This window comes from Camelus ferus, chromosome 16, assembly GCF_009834535.1.
Source record: "Camelus ferus isolate YT-003-E chromosome 16, BCGSAC_Cfer_1.0, whole genome shotgun sequence".
Taxonomy (NCBI): domain Eukaryota; kingdom Metazoa; phylum Chordata; class Mammalia; order Artiodactyla; family Camelidae; genus Camelus; species Camelus ferus.
In genome coordinates this window covers 30,812,006-30,833,979 of record NC_045711.1, presented here as the reverse complement: position 1 = coordinate 30,833,979, position 21,974 = coordinate 30,812,006, and the positions used below count along the sequence as shown (strand labels likewise).

The window sequence follows — 21,974 nt, the reverse complement described above, 5'->3', positions numbered from 1 at the left end:
GGATCTTCTCTTTCTTGACTGTCACCTTTTGAAATTTATGGCTGAGATACTATTCCGTGTTTCTTGTTTGGTTGCTGCCAGTGAATGTTCTTTTGTTTTATTTTTAACATTTGTTTTTGTTCTTTTCCAATTTTCAGCTTCCTCTACTGTCTTTACCTAGAAGTTTCAGTGCCAGGTGTGTTCAGTATGAGGCAGAGGTTTCCTTGGAACACAGTCATTCCCTTGCTGTAAAACCATTCCAGCAGCAGTGAGTGACTGTCAGGTTTGTAGGGAAGATTCCTAAGTCAAGCAGCCTCCAAATCTCTCCAAACTCTTTGACTTTCACATTTCTATTCACTTGAAATTAGAGTCGTTATCACTGACGTATAGGACAGCTCTGCTTCTGGGGCCCCTAACTGGAGACTCCTCCCCTCCTCCTTTCCTAGCCAGGAAATGGGGGCGGGGCGTGGGGCTCTCTTTCTACTTCCTACAGCTTTAACTCATTCTTATAGCAAAGCTTGCAGAATATAGATTATGTCATTTGAAGTTATTTTAGTTAGTATTTTATACCATGATTCCTCCTTTTTAATGTTTTGTACATTCTATCATATCTGTAATTTATTCTGGTTTTAGAATTTCTGACTTTGAGGTGTGTTATTGGGATGTGTTGATCTTCTATGTATTGTGTACTGAGAAGTCATGACTTATTTCATCCCCTTTGTCTTATTAAAAGGTGTTCAGGCCATATTTGCTAGCACTAATTTTGCTGTAAAAAAATTACCGGAACTTAAAATATATATTCTGAGACCTCTGGAGACTTGGATATCTAGCACTTCCTCTTGGTCTCTCTCAGGGTCTGGATGTGCTCCTGCCCATGGGCACTTTCATGAAGCCTGAGTTGGAGAGAGGACACCATCATCAGACTGCAGTGGGATTCAGTCTGTGATGGAGGGCTTTGCTTTCAGGGACTTCAGAACTTCAAAGCTTCACTCTTGAACTTCATGTTCAGAGTGTGTTGGGGCGTAGCATAGTGGGTAGAGCAGGCTCCTTATTCATCTCCTGTTTTGACCAAGAAAAAGGACAATTTCACATGAGTCAATCTAGTAGTTTCTAGGCAATAAAGCCGTTTTATCACCCAAACCCTAAACCACCCAGCTATCAAGACCAGCCTCACAGAGGATAGCAGATGCTACCAGATGTGTGCATGTGAGGCCTAGTTTCTTCCCTTGTCCCTGGAAGACATTGCCAGTTTGCTTTAATACCTGTAAGGTGGGCATTACAAGTATAGTTACCTGGCCCACAAGGATTAGAGAACTTAAAGCCTTTCCTCCTATGTTACAGACAGCTCGTATTTACCTGGCCTTAATTAAAAATTCCTTGGTGACGGTGCATCCTCTTCCCCCTTGGCATGTATTATGGTTCCTGGACCACCCTGACTTAGAGACCTCATTTGACCACTCAGCATTCATCCTTGTGGATGCTCTCTGCTTTTACATCCTCCACATTTTCCGTGATGTACCACCTCCCAGTCACCAGTAACTCCATTACACATTATTGCTGGTCAACTAAAAGTATCTGGTAGCTCAAGGTAAAGAGGATATGCTACTTCGTGTTTACCTTTGAGATGTGCCCACATAAAGGACCAAACTGGAAAACCCAAAGAACTCTTTTTTTAACATTTATCTACATGGAAGGGGCTAGGAACCTGGAATTTTAACACAGATCCACCTTGATGGTGGCATTTGTGGTTATGAATATCGTCATGAAAATATTTCTGGAACGTTAGGGTTCTTCTCCTGGATTCTACCATTAATCTGCCACCCCTGCCTGAAATTGCTGACAGCGAGGAAACCTAGGCAAAGACTAGAAAGTTCTCATAACATCTAGAAGTTGGCCAGAGTTAGATTGAGCAGACAGGCCTTCACATTCAAAGGCTCCAGCAGCCTTGAGATTTGTTCATTCACTAGAGTCACTAAGTACCAAGTCCTGACAAAATAGCAAACTATTTCAGTCATTTAATTTATGAACATCTATCTTTAGGTTTCAAATTCTATTATCTCTATTTCATTTGTTCCTGATTTTTTTAAATGAATAAACTGAAATTTGAACATGAGCAGAGTCACTGATCAGTCTCTCAGAACTCTTCAAGTAACTCGGAGAGTTTCTGTGGAAGTGCATCATTCCAGAGCCTAGAACAGGGCAGTGCTATTACTAATGATTGCCATAGTGAGTCCAGATCATGTGTCTTTTCTTGGGGAAAATTGCTGTAATTCTTCTGTCTTAATAATAGGTCAATTGGTTACTTTCCCTTAGAGTACTGTAAAATATTTTGCTTTGTATCAATTTTAAATTGCACCCATTATCCCAATTTTTTAAGCCTTTTGAGAATCAGATCTCAGTAGAACTTTTCATTTCCTCCTATTTCCTTTCAGTGTGTTACATATTTTAATGTGTTTTACTAAAGTTTGTAATTTTCTTATTATAACATGCGATAGTATAACACTGAATAGAAATAATAATGTGTCTAAGAATATTCTAAAAATATCCTAACTCAGTAATTCATATACTTGGCTGCCTGAAAATGATGCAGTAATATCAGTAAAATTTTAAATTATTTTTTTGTTGGGATTAGCTTTGTAGTTATGTGAATCAACAGAGTTAACCATGCACATTTATTTTAAATAATCAAAGAAAAATTTTCTTTGCTACTTAGTATAGTATATAAGGAGAGAATTTAGATATATATATTTTCCAGTATATTGCCAACAGTAGAATACCATGGAAGAAAGATCCCTAAATTTTTAACAGACATAAATTCACTAGAATGCATCTTTGTTCTCAGATGCAAAATAAATTTTTCTGTATTATTTTATACACAGTTGTATTCCAGTAAGTGTATGTATTCAAGAGTTTGTATACTTTTTTTTCTTCTAAATAGTGTAATAAATTTGTGAGTGGCCAGAAATTTATTGTTGATTTTTCAGCTCTCTAAGAAAAATCACAGTAATAAAACATTTTGAAAACTACATTTAAAAGAGGTTTAATCTGTGTTTTGATTCTTAATTTGCAATCAGAGGATGAGAATTTTAAATCTCAAAAGAAAATAAGTTCTGAAATGGAGCTCAGCATGCACGCCTGGAGAAATGAATACTATCGCTTTAAGATAAGGTAGTCTGGTGATTCATTGCACGAAACAAGATCGATTTGGAGCAGGCTCCTACTGTTAGCTTTTTTGAAGGTGGATTCTCACGCCGAAAATAACACAACATATTCTAGATAACAGCAGTTTTTTCCCCTGAAATCCACCAAAACTGAAGAAAAATCCAAGTGACTGTTCTTAGCAGCTGTGTGGCCTGGAGTTCACTGGGGAAGCTGGCTTCCTGCAGTCCCCTATTCATCACCTGCTTCAAAGACAGCCTGGCTGGCTATAGTTTGCAGGCCAGGTAGGGTGCCATTGTGCACAGTCTGGGAGGATTAGTATCAAAGCTGCGGCAACCAGGCCCTTGGTCTCGGGCTGCCATTCAGTCTAGCAGGGAGAGGCTAAGACTGGCCAAGGTCACAGTCTCCAGTGTGGAGTGGACTGGGAAAGGATCCTGAGAATAGAATGCTTTTTATGAAATCATGGCGCAAGCTTGCAGCACAGCAGGTGCCCTTCTGGAACACATAACATCTGTTTATGTTGGTATACCGTAGCTGACAACGAGATAATAGAGCTTTGAAATTTATCATTTTATTAAAAAAAAAAAGACAACTGTATATACAATAATCCAGATGCGTATTTAGCTTCGATCTTTTATTTGAAAACCATAAAGAAAACTGACCGATTTGATTGCTGCTTTTTATGTGTATATATGTAAGCAAAAAGCAAAGCGTACTGACTGTTAACCATTTATAACCACTACTGATCAGTAATACCCGAATTCCTGGGGAGGAAATACCTAGCATTCAACATAATTTTTTTCAATGTTCAGGCATTTGTGTCAACAGATTGCAGAAGGATTTACTGAATATTCCCAACTGTCTTGAATATTAGGAGGTTTAGATCAAATGCCCCCCTCAAAATGAGAGTATTTTAAGGGTGAGGTAATAATGACGCAAAAATAAAATTTTCAACTTGGACAAATTAGAGAAAAATTAAGCTGTCCATGAGTTGTCATGACGACAAGGATGTTCTGTTGATGAACTGTCCTCCTCATTGTCCAATCAGATAGTAGAGCTGAAGCTGGAGCATGAACAGGAGAAGACGCACCTATTACAGCAGCATAACGCAGAGAAGGATAGCCTACTCCGAGACCATGAACGGGAAATTGGAAACCTGGAGAAACAGCTTCGCGCTGCCAACATGGAGCACGAAAATCAAATCCAAGAGTTCAAGAAACGAGATTCACAGGTAATTATCAATAATATTTGATAAAACGGGTATCTGTTTTTAAAAAGTCATCAGCGTTTCATGTTTTCTTCTTATTCTTGTTGATGCACGCTGTTTGATCATTTGCAAAACTGACATATAAATGTGATTTTTTTTGTTTTCTCCCCACCCCCCTTTTTGGGGGCTGAATAAGGCTTTAACTACAGAAACCACAGGTAGCCAGATTAAAAATCCCATGGCGCGCTATAACTTGGCCCCTTTTTTATAATCTTGTCTCAGTTCCTTTCATGATGGATTTTTTTTAAGGTATCTGCCCCTTACCCCTCCCCTCAGCCTTAGCAAATCCCTATGAAATATATCAGCCTCACTCCTTGCGTTTTGTTTTAATCTCTGTAGGTAATCGAGCAGCTGTTGTAATATTTGCTTTTCCTTCCTAGTGTTGCTTTTTTTCATTAGACTCTATGTTTGATTAGATTACTCAGATGATAATTGATAAAAATGACCCCAGAGAAGGGCTATTTCCCATCAGGTCTGTCGCTTTTTCCTACATGCACATACACATGCCTCCCAGCCTCCATCTCTGTAGTCCCTGTTGGAAGCCATTTGGCAGAATAACCCCCAGCTGTGGTAGCATTTGACTCTTCAAACTTATGGATGAAATGTGCACTGTCAGCATGGAAAATTATCTTTATAAATTTCAGATGAAAAAAAATCTTATTGGGTGTGTTTCTTTGTGGTACAATACATTCTTTAGGGTATATATAATCAAAGGCCTTTAGTGTATCCTCTTGAGGAGGTTGCTGTGAAATTTTATTAAAGAAAAATTGAAGAGCAATTGATAACAATAAAAAGATAATTTTCTTTTCTAATAAAACCATATCATATACTAGGTCTAAATACCTCTTTCCCATTGAAATCTAACCATATTATCTACACCACACATTAGCTTTTTCTTAGTTATCCTTCCTCCCCAAATAAAATAATTTTTAAACAACGAAATAAACCTTCTATTTATTATAATATATGTTTAAACAATTTTATCATTTTCTAAACATAAAAATACTACTGATGGAATAAGATGTTAATGTCTTGAGTGGAGGGCGGGAGGCGGTAAGGCAAAGAACAGGAGTTATTGGTTAATTTTCATTTGACCTTGAGTTGTCTTTTACTTTCAGATAATGATGGGGGCAATATAAATATATTCAGCACAGGGTTTTTTTTGTCAATAATATGCATTTATAGAAAAGCTATTTTAATTTGTTTTATGGGGGTTTGTTAACTAAAGAGGTAGTCATTGTAGTAGCCATGGTACCAGAATAGTCAGGTGGTTCCTGTTAAATCAATGTGTGTGATATTTTTGCCACCAACCTCTTTAGAGCCTTTATAAAATATATACTGGCCTTTTGATTGTTAGTCATATAATATATTAAGAGTATTTTCAAACCTTCGTTCTCCTTCAGAGATGATGTTAAGCCTAACCATTGTCTTCTGTGAGAAGGTATTTGGGTTCTGAGTCAGTGTAGGGTCTGTTTGCATGGAACAATTGAATAATTGATACAAGAAATACTTCAGTTTATACAATTTCTAACTATTTTGGTGTTCTTGTGGAAAGCCGACACAAGTGGAGGCCAAACTTAGAGGAAATCTTTTTCATTTTGCATATGTCGTATCTGCCATATATAGGGTGCGGTTCACCCAATGATAACAAAAGGGAAATTTTAGAATTATTACATATAATTAAGCCACAGGGAGAGTTTAATAAGGTTATTAATTGAATTTCTTCTAACTGAAGTATTAAGTATGAGGACAGTTTGACCACTTCAAATACTGTAGCATACGATTATATTTCTCAGATTTTCTGTCTGTCTTGGAACAATTGGAATTGCTGTCACGGGAATGCTAGTAAGCAGTGGAAACTTAAGCTAAATGATCAAATGCATTCTTTATCAAAATGAAAATGATTTTCTGTATAAGCTATACTAAGTTGTTTTTAGAGAACATATTTAAAAAAACTTTTATCAATAAGTTGTATTTTAAAAATCTAGTCGTGTATACCAAAATGCTAATAATTTGTATCCATTTTTGGCTATTTATTGGGGGTATTCATTCACAGTTTCCTCAGGTAAGTCCTAAATTTTCCAGCTATATCTTTTCTTGATTGTGGTCTAAGTAATCTAATGTATAATACCTTTTAGGTCATGAATTCCATTCACAAATTAAAAAAAACAAAGTGGCATATATTTTTTAAAATAGAAGAGTCTTCTTAAAAAATCACTGTTTTGTGGTTTGATGCAGAACAAACACAAGTGTCTTAAGCATTGGATTGTGTGATTTTTTATTTTAGCTCCAGGGAGGCATTTGATTTTCAGTTCATGTCTGGCTGCTCCCTTTTACCAGTGGAGGCCATTTTGTAAAAAGGACTAGTTGTAATACTTAACCAGAAGAGGACCAGTGAAATAGCTGTTTTGGATCCTATGGCTTTGTTTGCTGCTTTTCTTCTGTCAGAGTCTTGATTGCAGGCAATATACTAAAAATCTACTTTTGGTTTCTTTAGAGTATGTAGTATATTGCATACTAATAAGAAAATCATTATTATAAAGTACAGTTATCTACCTTAAGGTAAATCTTATCAACTAGGAGCTCCCTTTTGGTGAATATGCTACATAGTTATTACAGGTTAGTTGTTATTCAAGTAATTTCTGTTTTGTAGAGAAACAATAAGCTATAGTAATACAACGAAGAACAGTTAAACATCTCCCTCTTTTTATTTGGTGCAGTTAACTAATTATTCTATGCATTTTTATATTTTTGTTATAATTCCTTGATTTTCAGTGGTGGGATATTTTATGTTGTGATGCTTTCATTTGCTAAAATGCTCATTAAATTTTACCACCCTCGTCTAATATGTTCAGTCTGGTATGTATCTGAGGTCATGATGTTTAAGAAAAAGCATCTAGGTAAGTAGATATCAAGACATATACAAATTCACAACCTCATTATTACATATTTCTCATTTGCCAGATCCTTCTTACTGCGGTTATTTTGGAGAATGATTTGATTGATTCCAACATGGGTTTTTTTTTTTTAATATAAAGCAAATGTATAGTTTTGTTATGATCGTCTTAGGAAGGCTACTTCTAACATGGTGGTCCTCCATGTAATTCTTATTTTGGTTTTGAACTGAAATGCAGTGAAAGAATTTCTGCAGTTTATCCCTTTGAATTAAAAGAAAAACAAGACAGGTTCCTTAATCCCTGGTTGTTCTTTTAGGACCCTGAACCACTTAGAGGTTACTTGATCCTTTTTGTTTGTTGCCGAAGTGAATGGTGTGTAGGAGTACTGTAGAGTCTGTCACAGAGAACCTTTGTGATCCACCCCAGAAGTGGTGTCACCATCTTGGGACAGCTGTCTATGTGACCTATGGAGGGACAAATTGAGGAGTCAAGGTAACCACAGTAGCCACTGTGACCCACATCTGTATAATGCAAACGATACAGCATCCTTGGAGAAGGTTATCAGTGGGATCTGGAGTTTATCAGTGACATCTGAAAATACATTTAACTTAGAATTTGTATATAGTAAAACGGGTCTTGTCTCACATTGACATCTTGATGCCTTTCTTGATTGCCTAAATGAGAATCATGATCCTAATATGAACAATTTTCTCACAGTAAGTGGACAGATCATCTGAATTTTGCCAGATTGATTCATAGTAAGAGGCTGCGTATATCATTAATTCTAAAATGTGGGATTTTTAGAATTCCTCTTCTTTATCTGTTCTACTTAAAAAAAAAGTTTCCAAAAAAAGATATTTATGATAGGACAGTTTTAAAAATCATATCTCAATAATATGACTTTATTTACCATGAATTTGGGAGTTTGGGCACAAGATAAAATGTCGATTTATAAACTGGGTGTGTACGTGTGTGCTAAATAAACACTGGCTATTATTCTTCACAGATTACTCAAAGAGCAAATTTAGCAAAATGTATGTTCTGAACATTATTGTCAAGCCTATGCGTGGTCTTTGAGCTTTTTTTTGGCAGGGGTGGTGGGGGCAGCATTTTTTCTATTGAAAACATTTTAATTTCTTTATATCCCAAGTACTTTCAAAAAGGATTTTAGGCAGCATTTTATAATAAACCCACACTTATACAGGTAAAATATAACTGAAAATAATAATTACGCAATAAATGATATTAACCACATCAGAAAATTCATATTTTAAAAAAATGCTCCAATTAAGTACAAGTTTTAGCTCTGAGCTTACCTGGAAGCCACAGTGAAGAGGGAAACATGCTGAATTGTGAAATTCTAATTATCTAATGAAAGAAATCGTACTGGTTCATTTGTTTTTCTAGCTGTCAGTTCTGAGAGAAATTTAAGGCACTGATCAGTATAACTGATGGTGTTCTCTATATGTTAAAACATTTGGAAATAAAATCTAGTGGGGAAACCTTAGATTCTTTAAAAACTTTCACAAAACATAGTTAGCAGGTTTTATTTTAATGTGCCAAAGTTTCATTTTAATTACTGAGTATGCCATTATTCTCAAAATTAAAAAACACAGCTGCTTTGAGAGATCCCATCTTGTAGGTATCATGAATCAAAAAAAAAGTATATTTTAAGTCACAAGCCTAACAGTTTCTAACTATCACTTTATGACTTCCAGAAATCCTTACAAAACATGTTTAGGGTATAAAAATTAGAAACTTGGCTGAGACTGGAAATAGTTTAAATTTAATGCCTTAATGTTAATTTCCAAGTGTCTCACTCTTTTTCTTGTGTTTGTTTCTCTTGTCCTCTGAATTTATACTATGGAAAATTGTAAGAAATAATAAAATCAAATGGTAAGTTAGTCCAGGAAAATAGGATAGTTGTACCTGTACCAAAATGGTTTACACCCTACCTACATAACCAAAATAGTATTTTATCATCAATATTTATTCACTAATACCATTTGCTTTGTTGTGAGGTAGTAAATATTTTTTATTTCTTTGGGTCAAACTGGACTGATTGCTTGGATGAACCAAGTTATGTATACTGTATTTTTCCCCCAGTGAAATGAGGCTGTTGCTGTTCATGTAACCCTGCTTTTTTGTTCCTCTCTTCTCTGTGGTGACACACACGGTCACATCAGAGTGGTTGCCTGGTGTTCCAGCTGTGTACACACCACACTTTGATACTCATCCCCTGATACACTGAGTTATTTGTATTAGGGGGAAAGAGGAGTGGAATTAAGTGTGCTTTAAGTTTTAAGTGGGCTTTGCTGCAATGTACATACTGTTGAATGTCAGACATTAGAAGAGTTGATGGGAAAATGTTTTTAAGAATTCACTTTATTTTGCAAAAAGGAAGTAAGATTTTTTTCAGTGGACTTATAAAACCACACATTAAAAATTTCAGCTTATTTTCTTTAGGTGAAATTTTATAGTATTATCTAAGTGCTGTGTTTAAGATAACCCAAGAATTTTCTGTATACTTTTAAACATAAATAGAGGTTTTCCCCACTAAGCCATTTTTAAAAGCCTGTGGGAGAAGTATTATTTTTCTGACACCAAAAACAAGCTATTCAGGATTCTCCAAATAGGAAAAAGGCCTTCTTTTATTTTGACATAGATGCATTGATGCAAAGATCTTGTTTTATTAGCATCCGATAGTGATGTGTCTAATAGTATTACATATGAACTGATAATATATTTGTTTAGTACATTGTTATATGTATTACTGTATATAAGAATACTATTTCTTAATTACATAATTAGGAAAAAATATAGAGAGGTGCCCTTGCAAGTAAAGTCTACATTTTTGTAGGTCACCAGCTTTCTTTTTTCATTATAATTCTAAAATTCTGTAATTATTTTCATCTTAAAAGCATAAAAGTAGCATACATACCTATAATTAAACCATTATAAATAATTCAACTTGGTCTTCATTGTGGAGAAATTATATTAAGTTTAAAAAGCAAAAACAGGCTGAGACAAGGAAATTGATTTCTCTAAGAATGATCCATTTGTAGAAGTATTATACAGTGTATCTTTAGTCTGTGCATATTTTTAAAATGTGGCAGTTACCATGGAAACCACATTCTATGGCATGTGGTCCACTTTTAGATAAAGAATATTCCTTTTCAATACAAACCTTCCAAATAATAACATATAAAGTATTCCCTTTGCATTCACAGCTTCATGTCAATCAGTAATGATTGCTTTAAAAAATCTGTCCTTTGTTCTCGTTATACTTAATAGGTTTTCAAAGGAATATTTAAATTGTTCTTGAAGAAGTAATAATTAAATGCTGGAGATATTTAAAATACAGGGTATAATGTGATCACTCTGCAGTGGTGAAAACGGGGAGATTGCAAGGGAACACAAGTGTGGGTATACAGTGTGTTCCGATAGACAAGAAGCTTTTAGTCGTTTCGAGTGTCTTAAGTATCCAGAAATACTGTAGTCAGATTAAGTAATCGAAAAAGATGACCACATCCAATTATTTTCAGTTTACACATAAAGATTCTGTGGTTCAAGGACATCATCTTGCCCAAGGTTACAGAACTAGCAAATCAGGGCTTCTTAATCTTAGTTCAGTGCTCTTGCTTTATCTCACAGCCTCTTCCCATAAAGATTTTAGATTTTTGGAGAGACTTGGACATGGCAGAAAAGGAAGAGGGTTATATGTGAATCTCTGCCTCGCATGGAAGAGAGGCTGGTACTCTTTGTTTCCATGCTGAGAGTCTCAACGCAATTTGCATTTCTTCCAGTGATTTGCCATACTTGACGGTTGCTGCAAAGTCATAACTGAATCATGCTGTTTGAGTTCCAGTTTTAGTAAGCAGTCCCTCCTAGAACAACACTGATTTTTTATGCTTGTGTATGTGTTTAACAGCAGCAGCAGCAACAAATATTAATTGTGTGCTTCCCACATGCCAAGCTCTCTGCCAGGTCCTTTCAGTCGTATTAACCCATTCAACCCTTCCAGCACCCTATAAGGATTACATTTCCTGCTTGGAAACTGTTTTGACCTCCATACCTGGGTCAGAAGATGAATCTATGTATTTCCATTTTATCAATGAGAAAAGACTCTGGAAGTATACATAAATTGCCCAACGTGACGTTACGGAGAGTGGAGCTGAGACTCGAGGGGAGTCTCCTGCCCCATACACCTGCTTATGTGTGAGTTCATTGTCTCTGAATTTCATTTACTCTGCACAAATTCCATTATATTTTCAAGTTGGGATGGTTAATACATTGCTTGATTTTAAATACTGATACCTATAACCCAGGCTATGTGAATCCAAATCAGCTTTTTGCCAGTAGTTTTAATCTCTCCCCAAAGCCACCAGCCATGGCTCTGTCTCTATTCCGAGACAAATGCAACTCTGAAGAGATATGCGTTTCTTCATATTTTATTTGGAGTAGAATTCCTTCCCACAAATTTTAGAATTTGTAGAATGGAAAAATGAGTATGTTTTTGAAATGGGTTCCCTTTTGGTTTTCACATTATTACTGAAATAAGAAGCTATGTCCAGAGTAAAAATCCAGTAAGCTTTTTAGGTTAGTGGGACCTACCAATCTTTATAAAAAATTGCTTAGGAATTTGCATTGAGTTATTGGTGAAATGTGGTTTGTTGTGAATAGTTTATTATAGACGAACATCTGTTATATTCACATACTAATTCAGAATATTACATATGATCCATTCATCTTATGGAGTGAATATTTTAATCCCAAAGACTTTTAATTTTTCCTAAAGGAATCCATTAAAGGATCCTATTGCATGACAACAGCTAGTCAAAACCTTTTAGAAATGAGGTCAAAGTGGTTTAGTAAGTTCAGACCCAGAGACTTTCTTGATAGAAGTCCGAGGAAGAATCAGAAAATGTATTTCTTTTAGAATCCTCAAAAACAATTTATGTTGATGCAGTTTGGGCTTATTCTAGAGTAATTTTGGTCAAAATGAAAAGCTTTCAGATAATTTTTTTAACGTAAATACTCCCGCAATAAATTGTTGTTCCACATGCTGAATATCATTCCCACTGACATAAGGAAAAATACCTTCAGTTATTTTTAGCACATCGCTCTTCCTTCTCTTCTTCACCTCCACCTAAATGAAATTACCAAGGATGTTGGCAGAAGTTATCTGTGCGGAAATATTGGATGAATAACTCTTCTTCCTTGATGTCTTGGAAAAGTCATTTTTGGGTTTCTGACTCAGTCAGTCTCTAAGACACATCCTTGATGTCTTTATTTGTATATTTGAGGTAATTTTTTTGTGACAGAGAAGTTGAAGCCAGAGTGCAAGAAATGATTGGCAAAATGATGATATCATCAAATGTTCAAAGAGCTGGTGAATTGAAGCTCATTAAACTGATATTTTGTCTTCTATTCAGGACTAATTGGAATCATGCCTAGTTGCATGATATGAAAGATATTTAACACCTGAGCATTTTTCATGAGAAAAATGACAGAAATTGATGTTAGAGAGACCTTAAACCCCTGTTTGAGGAGTAAAGCAAGGCATTACATGAAAATAATAACCTACTTTCAAACTACTTTAATATTTGCGTGCAGAAAACATTTGAAAGACGTCATTAGAAGGAAACTTTTAGATAATAAAAAGTGGCCTCACTGAGACCTAAAGCACTGAAATTGGTGGATTAATGTGGAACTTGAGGTCATATTTTTCCATTGAAACAAATACTAAAATTCAGTGAAAATAGTTTTTCTTCACTTGTTTTAACAATTGTTTAAAATTGTTAACCTGATCTCTCAAGTACTCTGGGATATTTGTGTACTGAGAAGTTGAGGAAAGATCTCAAGAAATCAGAAAGAAACGATACACAGTTAGACTTGCAGGGCTTGAAATTATGTGTTATTTTTCCACTTCATTTGGATTTATTTTGCTTGGATATGAAGTTAAGGCCGGAAAGCAGTAGTAATATTTGAGAATGAGTTAGTAGTGTCATCAGAGAATGAAGTTTGCTGAAGTATGGGCTTGGGTCTGGGGTCTCTTTCGTTGTTAGTGGGGGCATTTGCAATGTAGTGTTAGGCTTGGGATGTGTGTATGTGTGTGTGTGTGAGTTTGTGTATCTTACTGATATTATTACTCTGTGGTACAGCGGAGCTTTCAGTGAACATGGAACCAATGGTCTGGCCAGGCCTAGCATCTTAAAACAAGGGAATTTTCCAGTGGAAGGACTTGAAAGTTGTAGGTCTTTAAAAAGGTTAAAATTAAACTGGTGATTCATTCATCTTAAGTTTACTTCTTAAGTCAGTATTTATTAATGCAACAAACCCCAGATCTCTAGGGTCAAGTGGGACCTTATTTATTTTGTTATTTGCAAAGATGTCATTTAATGTACAGAATGCATGTGTTCACCAAATGTTTCCTGAAAAAGCTAATTTTTTGTAATGTAAATGTTATCCTCACTTGTTGGGCAAGTTTTGTAGAAGCTCCAGATAAAGTGATGTTGGCATGTGCAGCAAGAGGAGTGGAGTGTGAGAGCTGAAAACTTTTTGTCCTTCAATTATTCAAAAATTACTGCCAAAGCTGTCATTAGACAAAAGCCATGAGTTCAAGAGGTACGGTGTGTTCCCAGCGCCTATTAAAGTCAATTGTGACTGTGCACGTTCTGGTTCAGGCTTTGAGAAACATGGAAAGGTACCCTTGTACTTTTCCTTCTCTAACCATTTCTAGTGACATGCAGCAAATATAATCTATTACCATAAAGTTGATGTTTCTTTAAAAAAAAAGTACTTCAATTCAGAAATAAGAATAGTAGAGTTTATCTTCTCATAAAAATTGTAACTATTGAGGGGATAAATAAGGAATTGGAGATTAACAGATACACAATACTATATATAAAATAGATAACAAGGACCTAATGTAAAGCACAGGGAACTATATTCACTATCTTGTAATAACCTATAATGGGAAAGAATCTGAAAAAGAATATAGATATATATGTATAACTGAGTCACTTTGCTGTACACCTGAAACATTGTAAATCCACTATACTTCCAAAAAATGTTTAGATGGGAAAAAAAGAAATTAAAAGGAAATCATAATTATTGTTAGCTATTTTGATTTCTCTTTGAAATCTTATTGTTCCATATCAATATTGACAAAATGGAACTCTGTGTGTTGAAAATTTTTACAATTGTGACTCTTTAGATAATATATAAATCAAATTTATTTACACATAAATTTTGCTATCTGTAAAATTAATTAGGCAGAATTATGTTAGCCTTATGACATAGCCTTTCTTCAGCTCGATTCATGCATTCAATAAAGATTTTTTGAGTGCAGTTCTGTGCCAGGTCCTGGGGATGGGGGAACACACCTTTAGGAGGTGACTTTCACAGGAATATTGCCCCAGAGTTGTGTAGGGAATGGTCTGTATTGCCCTAGAGGGGTTCCTCTCCAGGGTACAGAAAAGAACAAGATAGAGGAAGTCCTCCGCTCTAATGGAACTTACGCTTAAATGGGACAAGACAGATGATAACACAAAACACAAATCAACAAGAAGAGCACCACACAACAACAACTGTTCGGTGGAGAATTAGAATGGAGAGACCTGAGACCGTGCCTGGGTGACTGTGTTAGCTGGCCATCAGAGAGGCCTCTCGCGTGAACAGCTATCTAAGCTAAGAGCTGACTAATAAGAGGCCAGCCAGACTGAGGGGACAGCTGGTGCCGAGACCCTGCAGGAGAATGAACTAGGTGTGCTCAAGAAAAGAAAAAGGAGACCTGTGTGGCAGAAGCATGGCAGGTGCAGGGAAGGGCAGGGCCTTTGAGGAGTTTGGATTTGATTTTAAATGTGTTTGAAAGACAGTTAGAGGCTTTTTAGGTAGCAAGGTGACGTGATCTGATTCCTGTTTTTAAAAGGCCACTGTGATTGTTGTGGACAGTCCTGGATGTCTGTATGACTTATCTTTTGAGTCAATAGGACTTGTTCATGGATAAGGGATGGAAAGTGAGGGAAAGAAGAATTCTTTAGAGTTTGGGTTTGAGCAGCTAATTCGATGATGGTGTCCAATAGGAGGACAGTTAGGGGGGAATAAAAGCAAAAAACAAGAGTTCTATTGTTGCCAAGCTAAGTTTGATCTACATCATAAACATCCAGATGGAGAGCATCACATGGGGAACTAGAAATGCTGGTTGAGATTCCAGAAATATGAATTTGGACGTCACTGCAAGCAGTATAATTAAAGCAAGGGCCTAGATGCAAAGATTAATTTCTTACCGAATATGAAGACAAGGATGCTGGTTCATGACCACTCTCCACCACTTACTGGCTTTATGAACCTGAATAGCCTGCTTCATATCTCTGATCATCCCTTTCCACATCTGTAATATTTACTCATTCAGTTAGTGTCATCTGCTGAGCTCCTACTATGTGTTAGGTACTATAGTCAACCTTGGAATAAAAAGGAATGATCCCTGCCTTCCAGCTTGTAGTCTTTGGGGAAACAGGCGTTGTGCATCTGTCGTGCCAGGGGGGTAACATGATTCATTCCCCTCCTATGCAAAGAATGTCTTCCTTTAACATAGCGAAGGGGTGCATCAGGTCCCCATGAAGGCACCCTTTTGCTGATAGTACCACCTGATTGGTGTGATGATTTAACCAGGCCATTGAAGATACTTAACTCACCATTCCTTGAGGTGGAGGGAGATTAATACTCTACTGGCTTCTTTCTACTGTTTGGAAACTTTGCCTACATGCCTGCCTTGTCCACCGTGTGTGTAAGGGACTAGTAATAACACCAGCACGGAAATGGGCAGTTCTATCCTGTGGCCTCCTCTAGCAGGTCTTCCAGAGTTAGACATATGTCCAGCAAAGTGCGGTAACATGATGAAGGTGCTTTGATCCCAGGTAAAGAAGAGATGGAGTCACAGAGTGTGAGGACATAGGGCCTGGGAGGTGATCAGAAAAGATTGCATTAAAGAAGGTATCACATGCGTTGCATTTTAAAAATGAATATAAATTCACTATGCAAATTAGAATAGGAAAAACATTCTAAACAGAAGGAGAAGTGTCAGTACCTGGAAAATACTCTATACCTTGTTGACAAGCTGGGACTGGATCTCCTTGAACACTGGTCTCCAGTTTGGTGTTTATACTCTATCTGTGCTGCCATTTCTATGTCTTCTCTAATTATTTAAAACAGTGCTCTCCCAAATCAGATCCATTAGAATATAGGAAGAAAAAAATCCCTTCCATTTATGTGTTTTTGTATTTCATCTATTTTGTGCAAATTTTTGTAATGTACGTAATGTATTAATACGGTATTGTTACAGATTTACACATATTCATGTGTGCTGGGTTGTATGCTCCAAATTTTTATGAGTGTCCAATAAATAAACTGAGAGATCATAGCTGTCAACAATCAAAAGCCACTGAAGAATTTTAAGTAGAGGATTAAGAATTGTAAGGCAGTGAGATTAGATGCTGGGTGACTAGTTCAGAGTCATCCTAGTGAGAGGTAATCCTCAGCTAAGGAGAAGGACTTAGCTAAGGAGAGGAGACCAGAGTTGGGGTTTGATGTGCCACAGAACACGTAGGTGTTGATGTCACTTAGGCAAGTGGAAATACAAGACTAGAGTTCAAAGGAGAGCCTCCTTTGGAGATAAAGATTTGGGAGTCTCCAGGATGGATGGCAGTGAATACCAACTATGAAGATGAGATCCACGGAGCAGGGGGGATAGAATGAGGATGGACCACACTCACTGCATAAGAGTAGATGGAGGAAATAGAACTGAGCAAGAAGACTGAGAAAGTGGGTTAAGAATAACAAGGGAGCCAAGAAAAAGTGGTATTTCAGGAAAAACCACCACCACCACTGACAGCAACGATAATGCTTAGCTATTATTGTTATAATTCCTGGATTATTGTGGGAATTTGAAATGGGCAAACTTTTTGAACAGCCCTATAAATGTTAGTTTACTCATTTCAATTTATGAACTGCGGCCATTTAACATAAACGGACTACTGCACCAGATGAACAACAGTCTATGAAGACTGACTCCACATCACCTAATCCTGCAGCTGGACATGGACTTCGAGACCAAGGAGTCCAGAGATGGAAAGCATGAGACTCCAAAGCGGTTAGCAGCAGTGCCTGGCGTGATTTGCAGGCAACACTAACCAGGCTTCTGTAGTGACGTGGGGAGGATCACCCACACATCCAGCTCAATGCTTCCAGTCCCACTGCCGCTCCTGGGAGCAGTGAGGTTGCAAGTCCACAGAGAGCCTTGCCAGGCTGGGGACAGAAAGGCTTCACAACTCACCTACAGAAGCAGGGATCAATTGTCAGAATCACCCAATGAAGCAAAAAGGAACAGGTTTTATCTTGACCTATGCAAGAGCCAAGAGTTTGAGGATCTGAGATCAGAGGGAGAACCTATCTTGCATCAGCTGACAGAAGATAAGGAGCTTACAAGCTGCTCTGAAGCTCCCCTAAAATGCCCAGGCTCTTGGCTGTAAGAAAGTTCCCACTGCAGAATAGTTGCCACCACGCCTGGGATCCATCAGTTACATTGCTTGAGATATCTCTGAGTAGAATGCATCTGGGCTGACGAGTGTTCTCCCTTGTTTGCCCTCTTCTTTATTTCATGCATTTGCCTTGACTATGTAAGTCATACATGCATTTAAATATTCAATATGGATAATAATATACAGTAAGATGACTTCTTGAATAGGTAATTCATGAGCACTTTTACAATTTGGGTGACTAAAGACATACGGTAAAAGAATAAATGATTTCTTTTAAGATGGAAATATATGTCCAAGTGATGATTCCTTCATTCATCTCCTGGTTCATTCATTTATTGAATACCTTCACGTACCAGTCACTGTTCTAGGAGGAGGGACCCAAACCTCCCCGGAGCAGTTCACAATCCTGCCAGCCCACTTAGCAAGTACACAAAACACTGCAAATGAGACAATTGCTGTTATCTGGTTGTCTGCCCAGAATTCCGAAGGAACCAGTGAAGTTTTCAGAGAAGGGAAGATCTGAACAGCATTAAGGTAGAGAGGGAAGTAGCTGTCGTACTACCATTTTATGAAGTTGTTTCTAATTAAATTACTCTCATCAAACTGAAACCCATCACACTGAAGAAAAGGGAGTTTTGATGGATGGAAAGAGTGGAAAAGGAGAAGGAAGAAGAATATTGCAGGAAGATAACTTCCTGGTGGGACACCATAGGGGAGTTGCCGCCCGAAAACTTGGACTGTCTGGAGGTGGGGGAGGGGTAAGAAAAGATTTAGGACGTGCAGGCACAGAGGTAGGAAGATGCTCAAGGCAATCTTCACCTGCTTGGAAGTTCTGCCTAGGATTAGTAATGCCCCAGATAGTCGCCTGGAGACACAGAAGAGGCAGCAGCCCCTCCCTGAGGAAAATAAACCCCAAGATGCTCTTGTCCTCATTGAAAACCTAGGGGCAGGTGAGAGGATTGCAGGTCAGCTTCTTTCGTGTACATCTGGAGGTCTCCTGTCTGTCAGAGGTCTGCTCTCTGAGTTGGGGCGTTCCTGACCCCTCCCCTCGACTTCCCAGGTTTGGCCTGCTCCTGCTTAAGAATGTTATTCCCTCTCCGGTACCCTAGTCCTGCCGTGGTGCCCCAGTCCTGCTCTGGTACCCCAGTCCTGCCGTGGTACCCCAGTCCTACCGTGGTGCCCCAGTCCTGCCGTGGTACCCCAGTCCTGCCGTGGTGCCCCAGTCCTGCCGTGGTACCCCAGTCCTGCCGTGGTGCCCCATCTGCTGAGCTGCCTTCCTGATGGTCCTTGCAGGACTGGGCTAAAGGTTAGCTTTCAGAAGCAAACAGGCATATGCTTAAGGGCTTGACCGGTCATGGTCATGGTCGTGTAAGATTACAACATAAGGAAGGGGGCAGTACTTATAAGCTGCAGCTCATAGCTCTATAGAAATTTCTGCAGAAATTCTCAGTGAGAGATGACCTTGTTTTATTTTTCTCTGGGTGTCATTTATTTTGAGAAAGAGAATTGAGCACAATGTTATGTGTTAGACACCTTCACATGCTTTCTGGAGGAAGTAGGTATTATCTCAGTTTTTACAGAAGGAAGACAGACTCAGGCCGTGCTGCATGTAAGCGTAAGGGCTAGGATTTGAACCCAAATCTGCTTGACTTCAAAGCCCGTGAACTCTCTCTCCCCTGGACCACCTCATAATATCAATTACAGGCATACCCGTTGGTGGGAAAGCCTTTTTTTGCTACTACTCACTAGTGACTTGTGGTTAACATTCATGAATATTGTGAAGGTAATTTCACAGAACAAATCAAATTGACATGTCAGAACTATTTAGAAGGACAGAGAGTTCGGGGACACTCTGAGTCCCTCCCCTAAATCCTAGCGAAGTGTCCCCTAGCATTTTACACAGGGTACTACAGCCCTTTCTTTTTGAGTAGGCATTAATGTCATACTGTAGTTATGGCTGCAGTTTTTCCCTCTAAGCAACTCTTTCTCTTCTGAAACCCTATGGCAGCCCGTGGTTGTTTAGATTGAGCTCAAGAGTGTTTTTAAACATTAATTTGGTTTGACATGACTTGGTGCACAAATTAATTATTCAAGCACATATTGTTCCATGTACATGAAAAGAATGAAGCTGTAGTGAATTGCATTCTAACTACCACATGTGAATCCTAATGTTACTAGGAATAGACTATTAAAAGAACAAAAGCTGGCAACATATAGCAACTCTGAATTTGGCCAGTCCCACAAAATTAGCATAAATATGTGAAGCAATCAGAACAGTTCGGGACTTCCTAGGAAAGTGTCCCTATTCTTATCTAGCTCTAAAAGAATGTAGAATAAACTATTCATTTAACTGAGGATAAAAATATGTCTGCTATGCAGTTATAATCATATGTCATTAATCAGAAAATACTGCAGAAACTCTGACAAATTAAAAACACAAGGATGTGTCTGCAAGGGTTTTTTCAGCCATTAAAAAGCTGCTTCACCTCTCAGGCGAGCTCTTTTATGGCAACTTCTTGCTCAGTGTACTGACATCTTCAAAGGCTCTGACATCTGTCGGCCTTTGAACTACCATTAAAAAATATTATCCCATTTCCATTCTTTTATGCCCATTTTTTTAATTATAGCCCTTCTTTCAAGTTGGGAACATGGTTGGTTTAAATGATGCTGTCCTTTCGTTTTCAGCCACCCAGCTGCGGTTTGAATAAATTGATGTAGAATCAAAGGCGGGACTTTAAAGGAAAAAGGTTTGATGGACTTGGACTCCGAACCAGATGAGGTTTTATGATGAAAAGGGTTTAATCCCAGCACAGGCATTGCTTCTATCAGTTGAGCAGTACAAAGCAATTCATATATATAGGTTCACGCGAAATGATCTATTTTTTTTTTAACAGCGCAGATCTCTTCAGGACTTGCAAATGTGGCATTAGCTAATATTCAGAGAGCTGATTTCCTTTCATCCACCAGAAGCTTATGATTATAGTACAGTTCTCGAATTGGAAATGAGAGCTGCAACACAGATTTAAAGCTGTGCTGTCTGATTTGTATTCAATATACATGTCACTGCGGGACAGGCTAGTCTGGGCCAAGCTGGTTCAATACAAGGAAAAACAGTTTCATCATCTGAGATTCTTAGTCAAAAATATCACCAGCTAATTAAGACAGCAGTCTCATGACTCTTAGCGAGGTGTTGGGTTGATTGGTATCTCTTAAAATTTGACAAGAAGGATTGAAGACGCAGCCTCTCTTTTATTACATATTCTTCTTGCGGTGTTAATGTGTTCAAGTGCATTGCATGGTAATGAAGTGTAATCAGTTAACTCAAATCACCTTTTTAGAAAAGGAAAACACCATAATTGTAAAATAATGACTTATTTTGCATTCAAATATTTCCACTCATCTGATTATTGATCTGAAGCAAAAATCATTTCTGAAAGCCGACTTGAGCTTTGCTCAGTAAACCACTTAGTGAATGATAAGTGTTATCTTGAGCCAGATAGTTCAGGAACTGGATAAGTAGTTTAGGATAATTGCAAACCTAGAACATAGACCTAAGTCCATTTTAAAATAAAAAATGATTTTTACAAAAATTTCTAATAATAATTCAGGGTAAATTGTACTTTTAATCCATTAGAAAAATTTCTTAAGATAGTAAGCACTGGACTTACATTAGAAATGTGCTATTTCTCAGAGGAAAAATATGGTTCTTCCATTTATATGGAAGTTTTAGTTTTATTTACTTATACAGATTTGATCATTCTGCACCATTTTTCATCCTTTTCAAATAGAATTTCTATTTTAAACTACAAATTAATATCCAAACCATAGCTTGAAGAAATTCTCAATATGTATAATTTTACTTTAGCAAAACAAATGTCAACTAGAAGAGCAATACTTTCATTTTTATGTTACTACAATCTATAGTCTTCCTTATATTCTAGGATGTTTCATTTTCTTTTTTTTTTTTTTTTACTTCTCCCTTCTCCTTAGGAGAAAACATAGAATGATACACTTTCATGTAAGATTTACCAGGAAATACATTCTGCCTGGCCCTTACATATTTTTGTAAATTCATAAGTTCATGGAATTACTTGGAAGAAGTTGGATTTCCCTCAGTATAATCATTGTTTT

General features: G+C 37.3%; 1 protein-coding gene across 3 annotated transcripts in view; it reads left to right on the top strand.

Annotated features, from left to right (window-relative positions):
- The window catches only part of CEP112 (centrosomal protein 112), a 373,207-nt gene that overhangs the window by 167,364 nt on the left and 183,869 nt on the right, over positions 1-21,974 (top strand). For all 3 annotated transcript variants that reach the window (XM_032457024.1, XM_032457025.1, XM_032457026.1), the window contains one exon: positions 4,187-4,369. In XM_032457024.1, coding sequence (XP_032312915.1) covers positions 4,187-4,369 — 183 coding nt within the window. The remainder of the gene's footprint in view (positions 1-4,186; positions 4,370-21,974) is intronic.